The following is a 25,026-nucleotide window of genomic DNA, read 5'->3' as shown; positions in this document are numbered from 1 at the left end:
GCCTCGCCGCTCGTCGGTTCCGTAGAGTCTTCTTGGATCGGAACCGGGCACAGGCCATGCATGTAGATTCGTCGTGATCCGGCGAAAGGCATTTGTTGCACACCGGATGGACGTCGATGTGGGGATATTTCGCATTGCATACCGGACACCGCTTGAATGGTGTCCTCGATTCCATCGTCGATTTCGGGCCGATGGTCAGGTAAGATGCGAAAAGTTTGATCTAGAAGTTAGTAAACTAACAAAGAGTCTATCGATACCGATCGAGAAACAGTACCGACGCGAACTAAAGGCCTTTTGGCCTCGAAAATATTATTTCCTAACTTGAGTCAAGATAGCACATCCGAACCCAATGGCGGAAAAAAACAATCTGAGGATGGAGAGGATGCCCATGCGCACTGTAGTCCAGGGGAGGAGTCACCTATCCCAGGATACTTCGAAGACTCTTCCAGGACAACAACGTGCAAACATCCGGACCCAACACTAGGCAGCGATCTATGCACAGATATGAATTCAGCAGCCCACATGCCTCGAACAAATCCTATACATACATAGCGAGCTCTGTCGTAGCGTGCTAAAAGGGCCTGAGCATTGGCGATTCGCCAATTGTTAGCAGCCTGTGAGGCCACTTGTTTGCCTGATGCATCTATTAATTTAGACTCCTTATCAGAAGGAGAGGCGTCACCTGTAGTTTGGGCATTAGCTCTTTTGCGGGCATTAGATACGACAAGAGAGTAAGGGCAACTATCCCCGAATATATACAGGGTCTGTAGGAGCGGGCTTGTACTTTATTTTCACTCAAGGGGTCAGTTTCCTAGCTCTGACTGGGTCCTTAAAAACCTAGTCTACATGTTTTATCATGCCCTTGAGCATGGGCAAAGTGTAGTGGATTTCTGTGAATGTGTAAATGTCTCCACAAGAAAATCCTCCTCTAGGGGTCTGAGTGTAGCTGCACACAATGGTATTGAGCAGCATTGTTAATAAGCTGTGTAAAGCCTATATTATCATTAGGTGGGGAAGGGCTGGAGGGATACAGGTCAGGGTCATTGTGATCCGGGTCCTTATTGTAATCTTCCCATAGATCAGCGACATGTGGAATGTCTTGTGGCTGATCCTCGTCCCCATAATCATCCTGTGGTTCAGGTGAAAATGGGGGTGGTGGTGAATTTGATGGTGTGATTAGTAGATGTGGGTTAGGTGGAGGAGAAGGACTTATGTAATGGGGAGAAGTGTTAGTACTCATGTCCATTTTCAGAGGGATAGGACAGTCCTCAGATTTAGCTTCCATTGTGTTCTCGAAGATTGGCTGTAAGTTGTACAGTTTTGGGATCAATACTGAGTCCTTTCTGTTTTGGGTCCAAAACGGTCTCTTCGGATGGAAGTTTTAGGAATGGGTTTCGGCATGGAAGCTTTATGAGGGTCCTTGTGCGCCGAAGGTTTCAAGTCCAAATGCTTACTTTTGATGTGTTTAGAACCTGAATCTTTCCGAGTGGGATGTTTCGGCTCCGAGTGTTTCGGTGCGGAGGTTGACGGCTCAGCTTTTAGGTGCTGAGGATTTTGGCCTGGATGATTTCGGTTCTGAAGCTTTTTTCGGCTCCGAGGCCTTCGGTGCCGAGGGTGTCTTCTGTTCCGGCAATGTAGTGACTGGCACATGAGGCGGCTTATGTTTTGTGCCGAAGGTGGTCTTTCGGTACCGGAATGGGGCCAGCTCGAGCCAGAGACGGAAGGCTTGTCCTTATGTTTCGTAGCCGAGCCGAAGGGCAGGGCATTAGAAACTTTATCGGTGTTGACCCGAGCTAGAGAGCGGGGGTAATGCCGGAGCCTTAGTGTTTTTGGGGGGTGCGGTCACATGGGGATTTGTACTCATGGTACGTTGACCCGGGGTGATGTTCTGGTCTTCCTCCATGTCGGAGTCGGCTTCGGAGACGGAGACCAGTTCTTCTTCGGCCTCTACGTCTGAATGGGGAACCTCTGAAGCTTCGCCAAAGATGTACGGTATGGAGCAGCTGTCTCTTTGCATTTCATGGCATCGAGCCAGACTGTCAAGAAGAGTCGTTTTCGATCTCAACGATCGACATGCTTCGCAGTCCTTAGTCGTGTTCCGAGGATAAGCACAGGTTGCACACCTGGTGCAGGTCGGTGCAGCGGAACTTAGCACAACACCCGGGACATTGTCTAAATGGACTCCGTTACATCGACTGCTGGTGTGGACGAAACGGGTAGGCCAGACGGCCCACCTCAAAGTTCTCGATTTAAGGTTTTACAAATTCTACGATGCGCGTTGAGTGGGAAACTGCGATCGAAAAATACCGTCGAGGGTAGAGGATTGCACGTCGAAGGGGTTCGAAAACTGTACCGAACCGCAGCAATACACATCCAGACCAGATGGCAGAAAAAACAATCTAAGGATGGAGTCGATGCCCATGTGCACTATCACCAAGAGGAGGAGTCACCTACCTCGTGACTATAAAGACTTCTTCGAAGAAAAACAAAGTGCAAACTGGGCTCAGAGAGCGAAAGCTCCCACCCCAGGGGTCCAGAAACATGTCTCGTGGTGGCAGGCTGGTGTGTACCAGCCAGGGAATCCACCAGAGGCTGGTCGTTATAAAGGGTGCAACTATTAGATGCCCTCAGAGTGCATTTTTCATTAAATCCAACACTGGCATCAGTGTGGGTTTAACATGCGGAGAAGTTTGATACCAAACTTCCCACTTTTCAGAAAAGCCATTATGGTGCTGTGGAGTTCTTAATGACAAACTCCCAGCACCATATACTCCTAATGGCACTACTGTACAAAAGTCTAGGACTTGGTCTAGACATTGTAGGGGTACAAGTCTCATGCGCTGGTACCCTCACCACTGGTACAGTGCACCCAGCTAGAGGGGTGGCTGACCTATGCCAGGGCAGTGGGTTGTAGGCATGGCACACAGGGACATGTGCCATGTCGACCCTTCACTTGCTCAGCACCAAAACATGCAGCCTGCAATGGCAGTTTGAGTATGTAGAGGTACAGGGCCTCTAAGGGTGGCACAACAAGTGCTGCAGCCCTTCGAGGCCTTCCCTGGCCACAGTGTCCTTGGTACCTTTTACAAGGGACTGACATGTGGCCAGAAAGGTGCCAAATGGGGTACAGTTTTGGGGAAAGACCACAGGCCCTAGGAACCTCATTGGCAGGGACCCAGGGCACAAAGTCAAAGTGCATCAGTAGACTGGCAAAAAGTGTGTGTGGGGTGGGGTGGGGGGCGCGGAGGGGTTACTGCAACAGAAATTCAGCTTCCTACAACCCTCACTATCGAGAGGCAGTTGAGAGCCAAAACGGAGTAACCTGGTTATCAAATTAAGAGTGAAATCAGACTGTACACCACGATATGGGTAATAAATGACCATAATCACAAGATGCTGCACAGTAACAGCTAACAGCCACATTGTTCAAACAAAAGGCTTTAAGAGTTTTCTAGCCCACATAGACATTATGCCTGTTAGTGTTTTTTTATATCTATGCAATCTACTTGCGGAGCAGGAAAACTGTTTTCATTGCCGTTTGAGTGCAAAACATTATGCACCAGTACCATGTACACTCAAAATTGCAAAATACAGCAGTGTCCTTATTCCAACATAAATAAGTACACAACCAAACCATTTTTCTCTCCATCAGAACCAAAGAAAAGGGCTCATAAGCCAATCTATACCAAGCTTTATTTAATAAAAGTAAGTTTCAGACACTCCAACAAGCTGTCAACACCCATGTATGGAAACAAGAGAAAGCAGAATACAATAACACTGAAACATTTAAGACAGACAACAGTTTCATGACCATTTGTCAAATACATGTCAATCGCAAATATGAAGGTTACCCACTTTCAATACAAAATTTAGAAGACCAGCTAACAGCAATCAGAAATGGGGGATCATGTGCATATTTGCTAGATTAAATACCTGTTTATGAGACGACAATAAAATAACATCCTTCACTCCACCAAAAGGTTTAGCTAGGTTTGCAACTTCTTCTGCAGTATATTCCTTCTCAGGAAAGTTAGTAACAAGGATAACGCCATAGTCCACTTCCTGAACAAAGAAAAGTAAAATGTATAATGAAAAGGATTTGATGTCAAAAGTACTCTGAATTACTTAAATTTCACGAGACAGATAGAAAGCAAATCTGGTCTTGGTCAAGGGAAGGAGGAGACTGGCAAAAGTACAACCGTTAAGAGGACATCACTTACCCCACACCTGATATAAATGTTGATGCTTACTGTAGGAAAGTGGCTCTCTAAACGTATAGTTTGTTACCTGTCGGTGTAGTTTTGCAGCTTGAAGAATTTTCTGGATACACCTTGCTGTGCATTATTCCGCCATCTAGCAGTTGGGTCCGGAATAGTAGTTTTTTTTCTCTTTTTTTCGTGGCTTGGTGGGTGTCGACATACCACCATTTGGTGTCCTTCCGGACAAAGCACGTCTTAGTCACAGAAGCTCCCACCTTTGGTCGACAACTTTGGATTTTTTTTTTCTTCCTTTTTTAGGTCTTGCCTACGCAGCGCGCAATTGCTGCATTCGAGTGACCTCTTGGAATCACTCCGAGCTTTTGTGTAAACTCGTGCATGTACTGCACTGTTACCAATGAGCCCTCATGCATGTATGGCGTTTACTGTGCGGGAGCAAGCAGCAGTGCCATCTGTTTGCAATTATCTCGCCTAAACTTTGGCAGCCGCAGGGTCGCGCTTGTCTTTCAGCGTTGGTTTCTTCTTTTCTCTCTATGCTTTTGTTTCTATCACATCTTCTCCTTCCATGAAAGGCTCTCTATCATCTCTCCTTATGTCATCACGTGCCCCCTGCCTCTCCTACCGTCTCCTTTCATCCCGACTCGCCTCGCCTCTTTCCTTTCATCCCGACTCGCCTCGCCTCTTTCCTTTCATCCCGACTCGCCTCGCCTCTTTCCTTTCATCCCGACTCGCCTCTTTCCTTTCATCCCGACTCGCCTCTTTCCTTTCATCCCGACTCGCCTCTTTCCTTTCATCCCGACTCGCCTCTTTTTTCATCCCGACTCGCCTCTTTTTTCATCCCGACTCGCCTCTTTTTTCATCCCGACTCGCCTCTTTTTTCATCCCGACTCGCCTCTTTTTTCATCCCGACTCGCCTCTTTTTTCATCCCGACTCGCCTCTTTTTTCATCCCGACTCGCCTCTTTTTTCATCCCGACTCGCCTCGCCTTTCCTCTCGCGTCTCCTCTCATCCAGACTCGCGTCTCCTCTCATCCAGACTCGCGTCTCCTCTCATCCAGACTCGCGTCTCCTCTCATCCAGACTCGCGTCTCCTCTCATCCAGACTCGCGTCTCCTCTCATCCAGACTCGCGTCTCCTCTCATCCAGACTCGCGTCTCCTCTCATCCAGACTCGCGTCTCCTCTCATCCAGACTCGCGTCTCCTCTCATCCAGACTCGCGTCTCCTCTCATCCAGACTCGCGTCTCCTCTCATCCAGACTCGCGTCTCCTCTCATCCAGACTCGCGTCTCCTCTCATCCAGACTCGCGTCTCCTCTCATCCAGACTCGCGTCTCCTCTCATCCAGACTCGCGTCTCCTCTCATCCAGACTCGCGTCTCCTCTCATCCAGACTCGCGTCTCCTCTCATCCAGACTCGCGTCTCCTCTCATCCAGACTCGCGTCTCCTCTCATCCAGACTCGCGTCTCCTCTCATCCAGACTCGCGTCTCCTCTCATCCAGACTCGCGTCTCCTCTCATCCAGACTCGCGTCTCCTCTCATCCAGACTCGCGTCTCCTCTCATCCAGACTCGCGTCTCCTCTCATCCAGACTCGCGTCTCCTCTCATCCAGACTCGCGTCTCCTCTCATCCAGACTCGCGTCTCCTCTCATCCAGACTCGCGTCTCCTCTCATCCAGACTCGCGTCTCCTCTCATCCAGACTCGCGTCTCCTCTCATCCAGACTCGCGTCTCCTCTCATCCAGACTCGCGTCTCCTCTCATCCAGACTCGCGTCTCCTCTCATCCAGACTCGCGTCTCCTCTCATCCAGACTCGCGTCTCCTCTCATCCAGACTCGCGTCTCCTCTCATCCAGACTCGCGTCTCCTCTCATCCAGACTCGCGTCTCCTCTCATCCAGACTCGCGTCTCCTCTCATCCAGACTCGCGTCTCCTCTCATCCAGACTCGCGTCTCCTCTCATCCAGACTCGCGTCTCCTCTCATCCAGACTCGCGTCTCCTCTCATTCACCAGCTTTTCATTTCATCAAGGGGGTCCTTCGGTCTACTCTCTAACCCTGTTCCTCCCTCGTCGCTCCTCTTTACTAGTGCCGGCATACACACGAGTTTATGACCCCAGTAAGCCATCTATTTTTTTCATTTATTTGTACCAAGAAATGGATAGCTGGCCGTATAGAATTTTACAATTGAATGTGCTAAAAAAAAAATTTGCCAGGCCTGTCGAGAACATACAAAAACAGCCGCTGGCTCTTAGGAGAGATCTAAATCAAGAAACAGACATTCTTGACTCCTGAATCTATAACCATAGAAACGTTTGAATAAGTTTACCTGTGCCTCTGAAATCTTCCAAAATGCCTCGCTCTGGTGACGAGTCCGACAGGAGACCAGCAGGAACCAGGCCATGGTGGTGTGAGTGGGAGAGCATAAGTAGATTAAACGGGTTGGAGGGTCTGGTAGGGAGGGGGCACGGTGGTTGCAGATCCCAGCAGCGGACTAAGCCGAAAGGCAGACGGTGGCTGACACCCCTCTGTCCACTCGGGACCATTGTGAGGCATAACTGATTCCAGGGTCACGTCATTCGAGTTTAGTCCCATCTACCCCCCTCCACCCCCGCCCCAAAGTGTGAGAAAGTGGCTCTGTATATACTGTTCCCAAATAGGTACAATGTGTACAGAGTCCACAGTCCCCAGAGGTTTGGCAGAGGTTAAAGTTGGATATAACCTTACTCTCTAAAGTGGTAGCTTGGTCGAGCAGTAAGGTAGTATCAGAGGACAGTGTAAAGCATTTGCTGCACACACTCAGCCAGCAAATGGTCTCACACACTCAATAACTGAACTCTAGGCCAATGGTTTATATAATAAAATATATGGTTATTTTATTTTAGAACCAATAGGTGCCAAAATATACTTTCTCAGAATGAGATGCTTAAGTTAAATACTTTTGCAATATGCAATTGACGTTTGTAGATAATTACAGGTTGTTGCAATAGGCAACACAATTTCAAAAACAATACATTGAGCTCAATGGGAATTTTAAGTTATGTGCACTTGATTACTTTTAGGAATACTTTTCTAACTCCAGAACTGGATCCTAGATTCAGTCCTGGGACAGTTCTTGGAAACGAGTAAATTCGGTTAAGTTACTGTTGTGATTTTTAAACAATATTTTGCTATTTCAAAAGTTGACACTTAGAAACTTTTTCTGATCAAATTACCAATGTTATCCTATGGGAGGAAATTCACTTAGCAGGTAAGTGGGGTTATGGTTACTTTTTCTAGGTCAGTGTTGGATCCTGGATCCAGCACTAGTGTACCACCTGTAAGCAGTTGAGAAACTGTGTTTAAGTTATACAGGCGATTTGTAAGGAATATTTCTAAGTTTGCAAAATCAACAGAAGAAATTTCATAGAAAAACCGTGAATGATTCCCTATGGAAAAAAATTCAAGTTACGGGTAAAGTATGTTCTCGTTACTTTTGTAATCCAGTACTGGGTTCCTAGTCTCAGGGCTGGAACATCTATCTAACACAGGTAAGCATTTACGTTTTCACAGTTGGTACGATTTTTAAAGAATATTTGTAGTTTGCAAAAATCGACACTTAGAAGAAATTTCACAGAAAAACAGTCAATGCATTCCTATGGGAGAAAATTGAGTTAGCGGTAAGTATGGTTGTAATTACTTTTCAGGGTCAGTGCTGGGCACCAAGATCCAGCACTGGGATCTCTCCTAATTTCCGTTTGTTACTCGGTTGATTTTAGGTGAATATTTTACAGTTTAGAAACTCCACACTTAGAAGAAATTTCAGAGAAAACCAGTCAATGTTATCCAATGGAAGAAAGGAATATGCTACTTACCAGTATGCATCTGTTCTTGGCATGTAGAGCTGCAACTCCACACACTGTGCATAGATCGCCATCTGGTGTTGGGCCCGGATGTTGCAGTTTTTCTTTTGGAAAGTCTTTGGAAGTCACAAGGTATGTGACTCCTCCTTTAGATCATATTGCGCATGGGCTTCAGCTCCATCCTCAGATTGTTTTTCGCCAGCAGGGAAATGATGGAGCTTTGTAAGAAACAGGACAGATATCCATGTGTGTTGTATCTAAATAAGATAAACTGGAACAGATAAAGGTAGCCGGGTGGGCGTGTGTAGATGTGCAGCTCTACATGCCAAGAACAGATGCATACTGATAAGTGGCATATTCCGTTCAAGGCATATGAGCTGAAGATTACACACACTGCATAGATTTTGTAGCAGTACCCCCTCCTAGCGGCGACCACCAGTATCTGTTGCATTTGTTTGAAACAGTGTTTTGAGGACAGTCTGGCCGACACTAGCCTGTTGCTTAGTTTGCACATCTACACAATAGTGTTTAGTGAAAGTGTGCGGTGTAGACCCTGTAGCTGCTTTGCAGATATCATCTATGGGGATGTTCCCTAAAAATGCCATGGAAGCCCCATCTTACGTGTAGAGTAGGCTTTAGGGGGAACAGAGAGCGTTCGTTTTGCTTTGTGGTAGCAAATCTGGATGCATTTAACAATCCACCTAGCTGTCCCAGATTTGGAGATGGGGTTGCCTTTGTGTGGTGGTGAGACAGACACGAATAATTGTTTGGTCTTGCGAACAGGTTGTGTTCTCTCGATGTAGTAGAGTAAAGCTCTTTTGACGTCTAGGGTGTGCAGAGCTCTTTCTGCAATGGTTTGTGGCTGCGAGAAGAATACGGGCAGCTGCACAGATTGATTGAGGTAAAAGGGAGAAATGACTTTAGGAAGGAATTTTGGATTAGTGCGGAGAACCACCTTATTATGATGCATTTGCAGAAAAGGTTCTTGAATGGCAAGTGCTTCTATCTCACTGACGCTTCTGAGAGAAGTGATGGCTACAAGAAAGGCAGTTTTCCATGTTAGGAATTGAAGTTCACATTTGTGTAGAGGTTCAAAGGGAAGCCCCATTAGTCTGGTGAGAACTATGTTTAGGTTCCACACCGGTGAGGGTGGCACTCTTGTGGGAATTATTCTTTTGAAGCCTTCCATGAAGGTATTTATGGCAGGTACCATAAAGAGAGATAGATGTTGCCTCTTTTGTACATAAGCTGCTATGGCTGCAAGGTGCAGTCTAATAGACGTGTAGGCTAGATTGCATCTTTGTAGGTGTAGTAAGTAGCCTATGATGTGTTGGATAGACACATCTAAGGGATTGACATTATTGTTGCGACAATAAATCACGAAACGTTTCCACTTGGCTGCGTAGCAAACTCTAGTAGTAGGTCGTCTAGCTTCTTTAAGGACATTTATACAGTCAGGGGAAAGATTATGGTAACCAAATTCTAGGATTTCAGGCGCTAGATCGCAAGGCTGAGCTGGGTCCGGGTGTCCGATCTCTCCATGGTGCAGGGTTAAGAGGCGTGGAGAGAGGTATAACTTTTGGTGCGGAACTACAGAGAGTTCCAGCAATGTGGTGTACCACGGTAGTCTGGCCCAAGTCGGAGCAACATGGATGAGAGTTAGGGAATGTTGCTGTAGTTTGCGCACCACTAATGGGATGAGTGGGAGAGGCGGAAAAGCGTACGCAAATCTGCCTGACCAGTTCATCCATATCGCATTGCCTTTGGACAATGGGTGTGGATATCTGGCAGCGAAGCTTGGGCATTTGGCGTTTTCGTGGGTGGTGAAGAGGGCTATCTGTGGCTGCCCCCACATTTGAAAGAATGGTTGAAGAACTTGTAGATGAAGTTCCCACTCGTGGATTTGTTGTGTTTGACGGCTCAACAGATCTGCAATAAGGTTTTGGACTCCTGGGACATGGAGAAAAATGGTTTGAGGTATGGCCCACCTCCATATGGTCTGTGCTAGCTGAGAGCAGCAGAGTGTGCCGCCATGTTTTTGGATTTAGTACATTGCTGTCATGTTGTCTGTGCGGACTAAGACAGCCTTGCCTGAGATTTGTGTTTGAAAGGCTTTTAGGGCTAGAAATATGGCTAGTAACTCCGGATGGTTGATGGGAGTAACTTTTGTTGAGGTCTTTACCTGCCCTGCATGGTGTGATGTAGTAGGTGAGCTCCCCAGCCGGAGAGCGATGCGTCCGCTGTTAGAACTATTTGAGGACCCGGCTCTAGGAACGGTCGCCCTTTGGAAAGGTTTTTGGTGGTCCACCACTGCAGAGAGCGATGGGCACGACCATCTACCAACACCAGATCTGATAAGTGACCCTGAGCCTGGTTCCATTGGCGTGCTAAGCACTCTTGGAGAGGACGCATCTGGCATGAGTTACTATGAATATGCAAGAGGTCCTCCTCCCTATAAGTTGCATAAACACTCGGGCTGGCAGAGTGATGTGGTTGAAATTTGGCGTGAAGAGCTTGTATGCTTGCTATCCTGGCGGGACTGTGGTAGGCTAACGCTCTTGAGGTGTCTATTGTGGCACAGAGGTATTGTTGTACGTGGGAGGGATGCAGATGGGACTTGGCGTAGTTTACTGTGAAGCCCAGGTAGTCAAGTAGTTTGATAGTGGCGTGAGTGTGTTGTACACACTGGTTGTATGAGCTGGCTTTTATGAGCCAGCCGTCTAGGGATGGGAAGACGTGGATGTGTTGTCTTCTCAGATGTGCTGCCACTACCACTAGGCACTTAACACTCGTGGCGCTGTGGTGACTCCGAAGGGAAGTACTTTGTATTGGTAGTGGTGACAGTCCACTACGAATCTGAAAAACTTCCTGAGAGTGGTGTGAACGGGAATGGGGAAATAGGCGTTCGAGGTCTATGGTGGTCAGGAAGTCGTCCTGGGAGAGCAGAGGAAGCACCTGCTGGAGTGTGACCGTGTGAAAGTGGTCTGAGTATGTATTGGTTTAGGGGTCTGGGGTCCAGAATGGGTCTTAGAGAGCCGTCCTTTATTGGTATCAGAAAATATAGGGAGTAAACGCCCTTGTTTTGTTGGTGGGTAGGAACTGGTTCTATTACATTTTTTTGTAGGAGGGAGATTACCTCCTGCTTTAAAAGTGACAAATGTTCCTGTGACATTGGGCGCTGTTTGGGTGGAATGGTTGGGGGGGGTAGATGTTAGTTCTAGACAGTAGCCTGATTGGATTATCTGTTGCACCCATCTGTCTGAGGTGATGGTAGCCCAGACAGGAAGGAAATTATGGAGTCTGCCCCCGACTGGAGTGGAATAGTCTGGGGGAGTGGAGGGAAGTCACTGGGTGGGGGTGGAGGCAGAGCGGGAGGTGTTAGTTTTGCCTCTGCCTTTGTTGTTGTTACCCCTGTAACTGCCTCTTTGGTAACCCCTAGTGAAGGTGGATTGGGTAGGGGCCTTGTAGGAAGTGGAGGCGCCGTCGGAGGAGTAGCCTCTGGTGGTGCTTCTAAAGGAGGACAGCGAAAGGAGCGCCTGGGAGCTTGCGACTGCGAGGCTCTCATAGATTTTGCTGTGTGTGAGAAAGTGCCATCTTTCTTACATGGTATGCCCCCACTTTCTGCTGAATTGCTGAATGTACTTTGCCCGAGTGTGCTCTGGACTCCTGCCAATCAGGTGCCCAGGGCCTATGTTCCTTCCTTAAAACACAAAACACAAATTGGCAAACCCTGGCCACATGTAAGCCCCTGGTAAATGGTACCCTAGGTACCCAGGGCCTTGGAGAGGGAAGGCCTCTAAGGGCTGCAGCACCTATTGTGCCACTCTTAGAGGCCCTGTACCCTTACACAAACACACACTGCCCTTCCAGGCTGAGTGTCTGGGTACAAGACAAAACAAAGTCAACATGGCACACATCCCTGTGTGTATATAAATCAATGGGGGGAGAAGGAAGGGCTTGTGACCCACTTAGCTTCTTTTTCTCAAATGGCAAAATATCAGGTAGAGAGTGGATCACTGGTCCTGAAAGAACCAGGGTAAACATAAACAGTACAGCGTACTGTTAAGAAACCCTCAATCACGTTTTTTGCAGGTGGGATTCAGCGGTATTGAATATGCTACTTACCAGTATGCATCTGTTCTTGGCATGTAGGGCTGCTGACATTCATATCTGTGCATAGATCGCCGCCTAGTGTTGGGTCCGGATGTTTGCACGTTGTTGTCCTGGAAGAGTCTTCGAAGTATCCTTGGATAGGTGACTCCTCCCCTGGACTACAGTGCGCATGGGCATCCTCTCCATCCTCAGATTGTTTTTCGCCATTGTGGCAGTGATGGAGTAGATACAGAAAGTGATGACCATGCTTGCAATAATTCTGAGAGCTGCAGCTGCGACAGGCGCCGGGGAGGAGGGAGGGCGATATGAATGTCAGCAGCCCTACATGCCAAGAACAGATGCATACTGGTAAGTAGCATATTCAGTTCGAGGCATGTGGGCTGCTGAATTCATATCTGTGCATAGAATACATAGCAGTGCCCTCTATTGGCGGCGGCTACCCGTGCCAGCTGCAGCGGTCTGAAAAAGTGTTTTGAGAACAGCCTGTCCTACAGCTGCCTGCTGTTTTGACTGCACATCTACGCAATAGTGTTTTGTAAATGTGTGTGTAGTGGACCATGTGGCTGCTCTGCATATATCATGCAGGGGAATGTTTCCTAGGAAGGCCATGGAAGCCCCCAACTTGCGTGTTGAGTGGGCTCGTGGTGGAATAGTTAATGTGCGTTTTGCCTTTTGATAACAGATTTGAATACACTTAACTATCCATCTGGCTATCCCTGCTTTGGAGATGGCGTTACCTTTGTGGTGTGGGGCAAAGGCAACGAACAGTTGTTTTGTCTTCCTGAAGGGTTTAGTCCTGTCGATGTAGTACATGAGGGCCCTCCGTACATCTAGTGTATGTAATGCCCTCTCTGCAACAGTTTGTGGGTTTTGGAAGAAAACGGGCAGTTCAATAGTCTGGTTCATGTGGAACTGCGATATTACCTTGGGCATGAATTTGGGGTTGGTACGTAGTACGACCCTGTTGGCGTGAACCTGAATAAATGGCTCTTGAACGGTTAGTGCCTGGAGTTCACTAACTCTTCTTAGGGAAGTGATCGCTACCAGGAAGGCTACTTTCCAGGTAAGGAATTGAATCTCGCATGAGTGTAGAGGTTCAAAGGGTGGACCCATCAGGCGTGTGAGGACCAAGTTGAGGTTCCACATTGGAGCCGGTGGGTGACTAGGTGGAATGACTCGTTTGAGTCCTTCCAAGAATGCTTTGATGGCAGGCACTCTGAAGAGAGAGAGGTGCTGCCTGGTTTGCAGATAGGCTGATATTGCGGTCAAATGGACCCGTATAGAGGTGTACGCCAGATTGCATCGGTATAGGTGTAAGAGGTAACATATGATGTTGTGGATGGATGCGTCCAGCGGGTTAATGTCATTATTACCGCAATAAATGACGAACCGTTTCCATTTGGCTGCATAGCAAGCTCTTGTAGTGGGTCTCCTGGCCTCCTTGATGATGTCCATACAGTCAGGTGGCAGATTGAGAGAGCCAAACTCTAGGACTTCAGGAGCCAGATCGCCAGGTTCAGCTGTTGCGGATCTGGGTGCTGAACCTCTCCATGGTTCTGCGTCAAATGCGCGGGTTTGATCCGCAGCCTTTGATGCGGTACCACGGAAAGTTCGAGGAAGGTGGTGTACCACGGCTGGCGTGCCCACGTGGGAGCAACTAGGACGAGTGTCAGGGAGTGTTGTCGGAGTTTGCGAGCCACCAGCGGTATCAACGGTGCTGGAGGAAAAGCGTACGCAAATTTGCCGGACCAGTTCATCCATATCGCATTGCCCTGCGACTGCGGGTGTGGGAATCTGGCGGCGAAGCTTTGGCATTTTGCGTTTTCGCTTGTCGCGAATAGGTCTATTTCTGGGTGACCCCACTGCTGGAAGTACGGTTGGAGTACCGATGGGTGTAACTCCCACTCGTGCATCTGGTGGCTGTGTCTGCTGAGCAGATCCGCCATCTGGTTGTCCTTGCCGGGGAGGTGTTCCGCCATGAGGAACATGTTCCTCTGAATGGCCCACTTCCACATGCTCTGAGCCAGATGAGACAACTGTGGAGAGTGTGTCCCTCCCTGCTTCTGTATGTAGTACATGGCAGTCATGTTGTCCGTCCGGATCAACACGACCTTGTTGCACAGATGTACTTTGAAAGCCTTCATGGCCAGGAAGATTGCCATCAGTTCCAGAAGGTTGATGTGCATCTTCTTCTGTTGTGTCGTCCATAGTCCCTGCACTGTGTAGTGGAGTACATGAGCTCCCCATCCCTGGAGAGACGCGTCCGCTGTCAGTACTATTTGTGGAACAGGCTCTTGGAACGGTCGGCCCTTGCAAAGGTTTTGTGGATTCCACCAATGCAGAGAGTTGTATGCCCGACCGCTCACCAACACTAGGTCTTTCAACTGTCCTTGAGCCTGATTCCACTGACGTGCTAGGCACTCCTGAAGTGGGCGCATATGTAATCTCGCGTGCGGGACTATGAAGATGCAGGAGGCCATCATGCCTATCAACTGCATAAACACTCGCGCTGGAAGCGAGTGGTTGGGTCTGAACTTGGAGATCAGCGCTTGTATGCCGTTGATCCTCACTAAATTTGGCTGAGCTGTGGCCGCCAGAGTGTCTATAGTCGCACCTAGGTACTGTTGTACGTGTGCGGGCTGGAGATGAGACTTTGGGTAATTTAGTGAGAATCCCAGACTGTGAAGAAGGTGAATGGTACGGGACACGTGGCTTGCACATTGCTGGGCCGATCTCGCTTGAACGAGCCAGTCGTCTAGGTAGGGGTAGACGTGTATGTGCTGTCTCCGTAAATGTGCCGCCACCGTAGCTAGGCACTTTGTGAAAACCCTGGGCGCTGTTGTCACGCCGAAGGGAAGGACTTTGAACTGATAGTGCTGCCCCTGAACAGTGAACCTGAGGTATTTTTTGTGTGAGGGGTGGATGGGTATGTGAAAATACGCATCCTTGAGGTCCAGTGATGCTAGGAAGTCTCCCTGCTGGAGAAGCGGAAGGACTTGCTGTAGAGTGAGCATGTGAAAGTGCTCCGAAAGAATGTACTGGTTCAGGGGTCTCAGGTCTAATATAGGCCTGAGCGACCCGTCCTTTTTTGGAATTAAGAAGTAGAGGGAGTAAACCCCCGTGCCCCGCTCGTGGACGGGTACGACCTCGATAGCGCCTTTTAGAAGCATACTTTCTACCTCTTGCTGTAAGAGCGTCAAGTGCTCTGAGGACATAGGACGGTTTCTTGGTGGTATTGTGGGTGGAGTGGAAGTTAACTCCAGACAGTAACCGTATTTTATAATATCTTTGACCCACCTGTCCGTGGTGATGGAGTTCCACGTGGACAGGAACCGTTGTAGCCTTCCCCCGACAGGTGTTATGTGGTCGGGAGGAAGGGAGAGGGCGTCACTGCTTGTTCTTGGGGGAGGACCTGGTGTTGCCGTAGCCACGTCCTCTGCCCTTGGTACTGGAGCCACGATAGCCACCTCGGGTGTTCTTATCGTAGGTGGTCTGCGTATTACCCTTGTTATATGTTTGTTGTGACCCCTGTCCTCTGCCTGCTCCCTTGTTTCCGGGGCGACGAAAGGAGCCGCTCCGAAAGGGCTGAGTTTGTAGGGCGCCCATGGACTTTGCAGTGTCCGTGTCCTTTTTTATCTTCTCGAGGGTGGCGTCAACCTCAGGCCCGAACAAAAAGTCGGGGTTGACGGGCTGATTAAGGATATTGTTTTGTACCTCAGGCTTGAATCCTGAGATACGTAGCCAGGCGTGACGTCGTAGGATGACGCTAGTGTTGATGGCCCTGGCAGCCGTGTCAGCAGCGTCTAGTGCACATTTGATGGCAGCATTTGTGAGTAGCTGTCCCTCTCTGATAAGGATTTCTGCACCTTCTTTGTAGGGGTCAGGGAGGTGTTGAAGGAGTTGCTCCATTGTGTCATAGTGCGCCCTATCGTAGCGAGCGAGGAGCGCTTGAGTGTTAGCTATGCGCCATATGCTTGCAGCTTGTGCGGCAACTCGCTTGCCGGAGGTCTCCAGCACCTTGGACTCCTTGTCCGGGGGAGGAGCGTCACCCGTTGTCTGCGAGTGTGCCCTCTTGCGGGCATTCGCCACAACGATGGAGTCGAGTGGTAATTGTCCTCTGATGTAAGTAGGATCCCCAGGTGCTGATCTGTATTTCTTATCGATCCTGGGGTTTATCACTCGTGCCCTGGTGGGTTCCCTGAAAATGTCAGTGGCTGGCTTAAGGACCCCCTTCAACATTGGCAGAGTCTTTACATGTCTTTCTGAGGATGCAAAGGTGTCCATTAGAAAGTCATCTTCGATGATATCAGAGTGAAGCTGTACATCATGGTTGTTCGCCGCCCGTTCAATCAGAGCGTTGAACGCCGCAGTATCCTCTGTGGGTGACGTTTTTGCCCCATATAGTTGTGGGTCCTGTGCATCAAGAGGTGCACTGGGGTCTGCAGGGTCGCCCCAAGTTTGGTCAGGGTCCTGCTGGTCATCAGGGTCCGTGTCCACATGGTAGGGGACTTGTTCACCCATGTAGTCCTCCAATGCATCCGTGTCGGAGCGTGTGGGGGAGGCCCGGTGTGGATCCTGGTAGGGTGAATGAAAGGGTTCATACAGGAGAGGTTCTGTGTCCACAGGCAGCTTCCTCTTTAGCGGGATCCTGAAAGGTTCCAATGGCGGTTCCGAAGTTATCCTTCGGTCGTGGAGAATCATCCTGCCAGTGTCGGCGTCGATGACGCGTGACGGAGACGGCTCGACAGGCGTAACCGCAGTTTTGGTGGCCTGTGTCCTGAGTTGAAACGCCTTCGGGATTGTGGATGGAGGCAATCCGAAGGTAATGCTGGTCGGCACCGACGAAACCGCTGGATCGATCGAACCCGACTGGTCCTGGAGGGCAGCCTTGGTTTTGCAGCCTGGCATTGCGCCAGGCCGTACTCGGGGCGCCTTAGAGGTCGTGGCCCCCGCCAGGGTCGTCGAGGCGGCTGCAGATATCTTCTGCGCCCGTGGTGCATCGAGCCGAGGTGCGGAGATCACCGTCGACGTCTTCGACACGTGAGGTTTCGGTGTCGTCGAGGGAGTGCTGCGAGGCGTAGCAGGCGGGACGGCCCTCGGTGTCGGTGGCGTCGACGCCGGTAACCGAGCAGGTTTTTCGGCGCCGATGGCCTTCTTCCGTTTGTCGACTCCCATGTCGCCCGTCTCGAGTTCGGCACCGAAGTCCCCCTTGGTGCGGTCGGTGCCGACACGGTGCGCCGGCGTCGAAGGTGTTGAAGGCCTCGATCCGACTAGCGCCACTTTCAGTTTCGGTTTCGTAGGAACCTGAGCAGCTTTCGGTTTCGGTTTCGTAGAAGGGAAACCAGCTGGCTTAAGCGGTAATGGCTGCCGCTGAACGTCCGAGGCCGGGCCCGAGGGCGGGGCCGAAGGACTGCGTGATAGGTCTCGGGTAAGGCCCGAAGGCGATCCCTCGACCGGAGCCATAGTCTGTGGCACTGGTGAATTCTCGGTTTGAACAGGTAGGCCTTGTTCATCATCGGAGCTACTCTCTTCGGCCCCTAAGGCCTCCTCGTCGTCTCCTACCTCGGTGTCGTCTTCACCTCTGTGGAAGAGTGACTCGTCGGCCTCGTCCGATCCGGGTTCTTGGTCGGAAACGGGACTGGAGGGTAAGACTTCTACTTCTTCGACGTCGTCCGCGTCGTCGAAGATGTCAGCTGGGGCCGGTGCCGCGTGCTGCGCTTCGAGCCTCGCCGCTCGACGATTCCGCAGAGTCTTCTTTGAACGGAACCGAGCACAGGCCATACATGTCGACTCGTCGTGGTCCGGCGAAAGGCATTTGTTGCACACCGGATGGACGTCGATGTGTGGGTACTTCGCATTACATACCGGACACCTTTTGAATGGCGTCCTCGATTCCATCGTCGAAGTAGTTGATGGACAGGTAAATGCGAACAAAGTCGGTGCTGAAAGTTAGTAAACTAACAGAGAGTATCGAAAACCGATCGATAAACAGTACCGACGCGAACTAAAGGCCTTGTGGCCTCGACAAAATTTTTTCCTAACTTGAGCTAAGATAGCACATCCGAACCCAATGGCGGAAAAAAACAATCTGAGGATGGAGAGGATGCCCATGCGCACTGTAGTCCAGGGGAGGAGTCACCTATCCAAGGATACTTCGAAGACTCTTCCAGGACAACAACGTGCAAACATCCGGACCCAACACTAGGCGGCGATCTATGCACAGATATGAATTCAGCAGCCCACATGCCTCGAACATTTGGTTATCCGCTTCGTGCTTGACAATGTGAGAGCATCATCATTGGGTTAATGAATGCTTCCACCACCGGGAGGTTTTTCCTCTGGTTTTTTCAGTAGTGATCGTATAACAGTGTGGGTGTGTAGTGAAGTGATTTATAGTGAGTGAAGATTAAGAAACTCGTAAAACCAGTATATTATTTTAATAAGACTGGGTTCGAGTTGGTTTAAAAACGCTTTTCGTGCATGAGACAGACAAATTAAGGTCTGGTGCACTATAAAAATGTGTCCATAAAAGAAGTCGACATGTAGGTGGTGGGCATGGCACACATCCCTGTGTGCCATGCCCACCACCTACACTGCCATGGCACACATCACCCACCCCTCTAGCTGGGTGCCCTATGCCAATGGTGTGGGCACAGGAGCAGGAGCCCTGTGCCCCTACAGTACCCAGGTCCATTCCTGGGCACTAAGTGCAGTGCTGCCATTTAAGAGTGTATGGTGCTGGGAGCTTGTCAAACACGAACTCCACAGCACCATAATGGCAACACTGAAGACTGGTATCAAACTTCTCAGCACATTAAACCCACACTGATGCCAGTGTGGGATTTAATGTACCAAGCACCCAAGAGGGCATCTTAGAGATGCCCCCTGAAACCTAACCTACAATCCACGTCTGTTCTGAGGCTTCCTAGGCTGCCACACAGCAGACATGTTGCTGGACCCCTGGGTAGGGGAGCCCCTGCTCTCCTGGGTCTGCAACAATGCACATCCTGGGCGAGGTGCTAAATCTCCTCCACCAGGATGAGGAGGGGGTAGCTTCAAAGGCATGCCGCCTCTGTGAGCTTCCCCAGGCCACTGCAACCCCCCCACTCTGGCGGGAAGCTTGGCCTGAAACCCCAAATAAGGACAGGGGATGTGTCAGCCTGCCAACCCCACCTCTCAGGGGTGGAGGCGAGGTGAAGCACATCTCCGGGCTCTCGCCATCTTGAAGATGGGAAGCCCTGCCCAATCAGGATTAGGCTTCTGTCCCCCTCCCACAGGAGAAAGGCATGATAGGGGGTGTACCGACCCCAGGACAGGGACCCATTGGTCCCTGCCCTTCATTTACCTGTAACGCCCCTAAACCTAGTATTTAGGGGCACCCTGAACCCTCCTTCCCCAGATTCTAGATTCCAAAATCCGAAGAAGAGCTAGAAGAAAGAAGACCTGCCCTGCAGCTGCTAAGGAGAGGGAGACACCAACTGCTTTGGCCCCAGCCCTACCGGCCTGTCGACCCTTGAAGCTGCTCCTACTCCTACCCGGCATCTCTTGTGGCCAGCAACCTCACAAACCCCGGAGGACCTGGCTACCTTTTTGACTCTAAGCACCCTGGGACTCTCATGAGTAGAGGCTCTACTCGAAACCTATACTAATCCCAGACAGCAGCCCGGAAACGTGAACCCAACACACTCTGCACCCGCCAAGCCTGGCCTGTGTCGGAGTGAACAAAGACCCCGAGGACTGCCCCACGGCGACTGTGAAACCGAGTCCGGCACCCAAGGACCCCCCTCGACACTCCTGAAGAAGCCTGCAGCCTCAGATAAAGGTGCCCCCCCCCCCACACCCCACCCCACCCGCGATCAACAGAGGGTAAGATTTCTGGACACTAAAAGGCACCCCTGCACCCGGCGCCCCGCGGCCCCCTGTGCCCAATCCCAGGGTACCAACTTATCCTCCAACTACCTAACTTGCCTCTCGAAGTGGTGGTGGCACCTGAAGAATCTTCGTCCCCAAGCTTGCACTCTTTATTTAAACCAGAGATTTCCCATTGAAATCCATTGAGCGCCCGAAGGCTCAAAAGCACCCTGCACCCAGCCACCCGAGTGACCCTGGCAGTGCAACCTCTACACCTATCTACTTCCCCACTTCCCTGAGTAAGTGACCAGGAGCCCAGCTCTCATAACTGCGTGGCCTGCTAGTCAGCAGCCACCAACCAAGGCCCCCCCTACCTCTCATAGGATAAGATTGGGCATAACTCTCTCTGCACCCGGCCGCCCTTGAGCCGCTGAGGGTGAACCAACTGTACCTACCTGGCCCTGGGAGACCCGAGTCAATGCTCAGAACCTTAACTCTGCCAGTCGAGAACTTACCTTTAAACCGATAACTCAATTTTCTCCATAGGGTAACATTGACTGGCTTTTTCCTGAAATTTCTTTCAAGTGTGGACTTTTCAAAACTTAAAATATTCACCAAAAATCAGCCGAGTAACGAAAACTAAAATTCTCACCTGCTCTTAGGTGAGCTCCAAGTGCTGGATCTTGGTACCCAGCACTGACTCTGAAAAATACTTACAACTGTACTTACAAGTAACCCAAGTTTCTCCCATAGGAAACCATTGACTGTTTTTCTCTGAAATTTCTTTTAAGTGTTAATTTCTGCAATCTTTAAATATTCTTTAAAAATCGTATAACTTCTGAAAACGTAATTGCTTACCTGTTTTGGATAAAGGTCCCAGTACTAAGTCTAGGCACCCAGTACTGGATTATAAAAGTAACGAGAAAATACTATACCTGCAACTTGAATTTTCTGCCACAGAGAATCAATGACTGTTTTCTATTAAATATTTTCTAGGTCTCAACTTTTAAAATAGCAAAATATTGTCTAAAAATCACAGTAATTAAGTCGACTTTTATCACTTGATTCCAAGTACTGACCCCTTACTGAATCTAGGATCCAGTCCTGGAATTACAAAAGTAATCCTAAAAGTAATCTGTGGCAAATAACTTGAAACATCCATTGAACTCAATGCATTATTGTGTTTAAAATTGTGTTGCCTGTTGCAACCACATGTAACTTTCTACAAAAGTCAATTGCATATTGAAAAAGTATTTATATAAAGCATCTCATTCTATAAAAGTATACCTTAATACCTATTGTTGGTTCTAAAATAAAACAAGCATATATTTTTTATATATAAACCATTGGCCTAGAGTTCAGTTATTGAGTGTGTGAGACCATTTGTTGGCTGAGTGGGCAACAAATGCTTTACACCGTCCTCTGATACTCCCTTACTGCTCGACCAAGCTACCACTTTAGAGAGCAAGGTTATATCTAACTTTAGCCTCCGCCAAACCTCTGGGGACTGTGGACTCTGTACACCCTGTACCTATTTGGGAACAGTATATAAAGAGCCACTTTCTCACATTCTCCTCCTCCAATTTCACTCCATATGTCTCTGCAGCATTCTGGACCACCATATTATAGATCCCTATATTGTCTGGTGGTGAAGGCCTCGAAGGGTATGTGTCTACTCTGTGTATTTCAGCGTCGAGGGCATGCCACTAAGTCTTGCACCTCCGAGGATGTTGAGTCCCGGTAGGTTTGCTGCTCCTCCTTGCCTTCTCCCTCGAAGTAATACAAGGCCTCTTCCTCCTGTTCTTTGACCGTTTTCGGCGGTTCATGGTCTTCGTCGCCCTTTTCGACCTCCGTCGCGGGCATCGGCGGAATGGTGTACTGGCTCATCTTTTCGTCGAAGTCCTTTTTCCGCTGCAGAATGCTCGCCATTTCTTCCTCTCCATCTCGACAGCTTCTTCGGTGTCGATAGTTTGAGCGCTAATGTTGACCCTCCTTTTCTCTGCGTCGACGAGTCGTTTTCGGGGGCTTCCTTTGACAACCTAGGTTTTTCATGGGTCTTCGACGTCTGGGAGTCCTTTTTGAAGGATCCGCTGGGCTGTTTGTCCCTGGGTGCTGTTGCTTTCGCCAAGTGCTTTGACGGCAATGCTCCATTCGAGGACTTTGTTTCACTCTTACGAGTGCGGTCAAGTGTTTGGGGGGGGTGGGGGAGGGGTCGGCGGCTCTTACCTCCTTCGATGTTTTCTTTTGGACTTAGACGACAGTGCAGTCCTCCGGTCCTTCGGGGATGTCCTCCTCTCCACTGTAGAGGCCCATGTCTCAGAGCGATGGAGGTGGCCCCTGTCGCTGCATGGTGTGGTTCACCATTCTCTGCCTCTTACTCTGAGGGTCTTGGGTGTGAACGCGGAGTACGCGTTGCAGTCGCGTTGCAGTCGAGCAGCAGTCGAGCAGCAGACTGGATGCTGGTCCGTCTGAGCGAATTTGTGGTGGCAATTGGTGCAAAACTTCAAGGTGTTTTATCCATCCGTGCGCTCCGGGAGACCCCTGTGTGCTTATTGTCTGGTGAACATCGAGATCTCGTGAGATATTCTTCATCATAGTCCGGTTACCTGACCTGTAGTCGGATGTGATGAAAAACTGATTGTTGATTTTTCCAATTTTCATCGATTCTTTCCCCAAAACTCTAACTCTTCGGTGACGAGCCACACCGAACAGCAGAAAAAAGAAGCTTAAGATGGCGACCAAAGGTGGGAGCTTCGAAAAAAAGATTCCTACAATGCAAAACCTAGCAACTACCCAGAGACACAACAGAAAGGGACCATAGACTATAATGTAACAATGAAAGTCAATCAGTACAACGCACATATAGTATTATGATAAAAATTACCTTTTTCATTGGCTTTACATTTAATTTCTGACCAGGAACATCTGTAAACCAAGACATCTTATCAGTTGAATGTATTATATGTGAACAACAAACCTAAGAGTTATCTCGAAAATTAAAGTGGAATGTCAGCAACACGTACACACTTATTAAAAAGGAAAAAAACATGAGGCATAATTAGGATTTTAAAAACTAGCCATATTTACTGCCTTCACTGAGGCTATTCAAAATATAACAGACACCATGTTAGGTGACTATTCTAACAGAACTAAGACAGGTGCAGTACAGTGCAGACTGTTGTGTCCTCTGCACTTGTGTGTGAGGCCTCTAGTGGCCCTCAACATACTCCTTACAGTAATATGTTATCTGGTAGTTGTGACTGGGTGTGGTTAATGAAGTTGGTGACGCAGTGCATTCAGTTATTAGTTGAATGCGGAGGAATTAAGACATACAAAACCAGAGCTCCATGTGAGGCATGGTCTGTTACCTGCTCCCGGACTGGGGAGGTTGCTATACCTGCCGACGTGCTAGGGGAAGGGAAATGCTACTTACCAGTATGAATCTGTTCTAGGAATGTAGAGCTGCAGATCTACACACTGTGCATAGATCGCCATCTGGTGTTGGGCCCGGGTGTTGCAGTTTTTCTCTAGGAAAGCCTTTGGAAGTCATGAGGTATGTGACTCCTCCTTTGGATCATATTGCGCATTGCCTTAGGCTCCACCCTAAATTGTTTTTCGCCAGCGGGGAAACGATGGAGCTTTGTAAGAAACAGGAAAGATGCCCATGTGTGCTGTATCTAAATAAGATAAAACTGGAACAGATAAAGGTAGCCGGGGAGGCAGGTGGGAGAGTGTAGATCTGCAGCTCTACATGCCAAGAACAGATGCATCATGGTAAGTAGCATATTCAGTTTGAGGCATATGAGCTGCAGATTACACACTGCATAGATTGTGTAGCAGTATCCCCTCCTAGCGGCGACCACCAGTATCGGTTGCAGTTGTTTGAAACAGTGTTTTGAGGACAGCCTGGCCCACAGTAGCTTCTTGCTTAGTTTGCACATCTACACAATAGTGTTTAGTTAAAGTGTGCAGTGTAGACCATGTAGCTGCTTTGCAGATATCATCTAAGGGGATGTTCCCTAAAAATGCCTATCTTACGTGTAGAGTGGGCTTTAGGGGGAACAGATAGCGTTCGTTTTGCTTTGTGGTAGCAAATCTGTATGCATTTAACAATCCACCTAGCTATCCCAGATTTGGAGATGGGATTGCCTTTGTGTGGTGGTGAGAAAGACACGAATAGTTGTTTGGCCGTGCGAAAAAGTTGTGTTCTCTCGATGTAGTAGAGTAAAGACGTCTAGGGTGTGTAAAGCTCTTTCTGCAATGGTTTGTGGCTGCGAGAAGAATACGGGCAGTTCCACAGATTGATTGAGGTGAAAGGGAGAAATGACTTTAGAAAGGAGTTTTGGATTAGTGCGGAGAACCACCTTATGATGCATTTGCAGAAAAGGTTCTTGAATGGCGAGTGCTTGTATCTCACTGACCCTTTTGAGGGAAGTAATGGCTACAAGGCAAGCTGTTTCCCATGTTAAAAATTGAAGCACGCATTTATGTAGAGGTTCGAATGGAGGCCCCATTAGTCTTGTGAGAACGATGTTTAGGTTTCACACCGGTGAGGGTGGCACTCTAGAGGGAATTATTCTTTTGAGGGCTTCCATGAAGGCTTTTCTGGCAGGTACTCTAAAGAGGGATAGATGCTGTCTATTTCGTAGACAGGCTGCTATGGCAGCAAGGCGTAGTCTAATAGACGTGTAGGCTAGGTTGCATCTGTGTAGGTGTAGTAAGTACCTATGATGTGTTGGATAGACACATCTAAGGGATTGACATTGTGACATATTACGAAACGTTTCTACTTGGCTGCGTAGCAAGCTCTAGTGGTAGGTTGTCTAGCTTCTTTAATGACATTTATACAGTCAGGGGGAAGATTAAGGTAACCAAACTCTAGGATTTCAGGAGCCAGATCGCAAGGTTGAGCTGAGCTGGGTGCGGGTGTCTGATCTCGCCATGGTTCTGGGTTAAGAGGCGTGGAGAGGTGTAATTTTTTATGCGGAACTACGGAGAGTTCCAGCAATGTG

The 25,026-nt window shown here is 49.0% G+C and overlaps 1 protein-coding gene across 4 annotated transcripts in view; it reads right to left on the bottom strand.

The window, feature by feature from the left end:
* The window catches only part of ZNF638 (zinc finger protein 638), a 994,232-nt gene that overhangs the window by 617,122 nt on the left and 352,084 nt on the right, over positions 1-25,026 (bottom strand). For all 4 annotated transcript variants that reach the window (XM_085642741.1, XM_085642742.1, XM_085642740.1 and 1 more), the window contains 2 exons: positions 22,899-22,939; positions 3,934-4,062 (listed from right to left, as the gene is read on the bottom strand). In XM_085642741.1, the coding sequence (XP_085498867.1) occupies positions 3,934-4,062; positions 22,899-22,939 (170 nt within the window). The remainder of the gene's footprint in view (positions 1-3,933; positions 4,063-22,898; positions 22,940-25,026) is intronic.

Source organism: Triturus cristatus, chromosome 2_2 (genome assembly GCF_964204655.1).
Source record: "Triturus cristatus chromosome 2_2, aTriCri1.1, whole genome shotgun sequence".
NCBI lineage: Eukaryota > Metazoa > Chordata > Amphibia > Caudata > Salamandridae > Triturus > Triturus cristatus.
The sequence above is the reverse complement of the archived record's forward strand: the minus strand, read 5'-3'. Positions and strand labels throughout refer to the sequence as shown.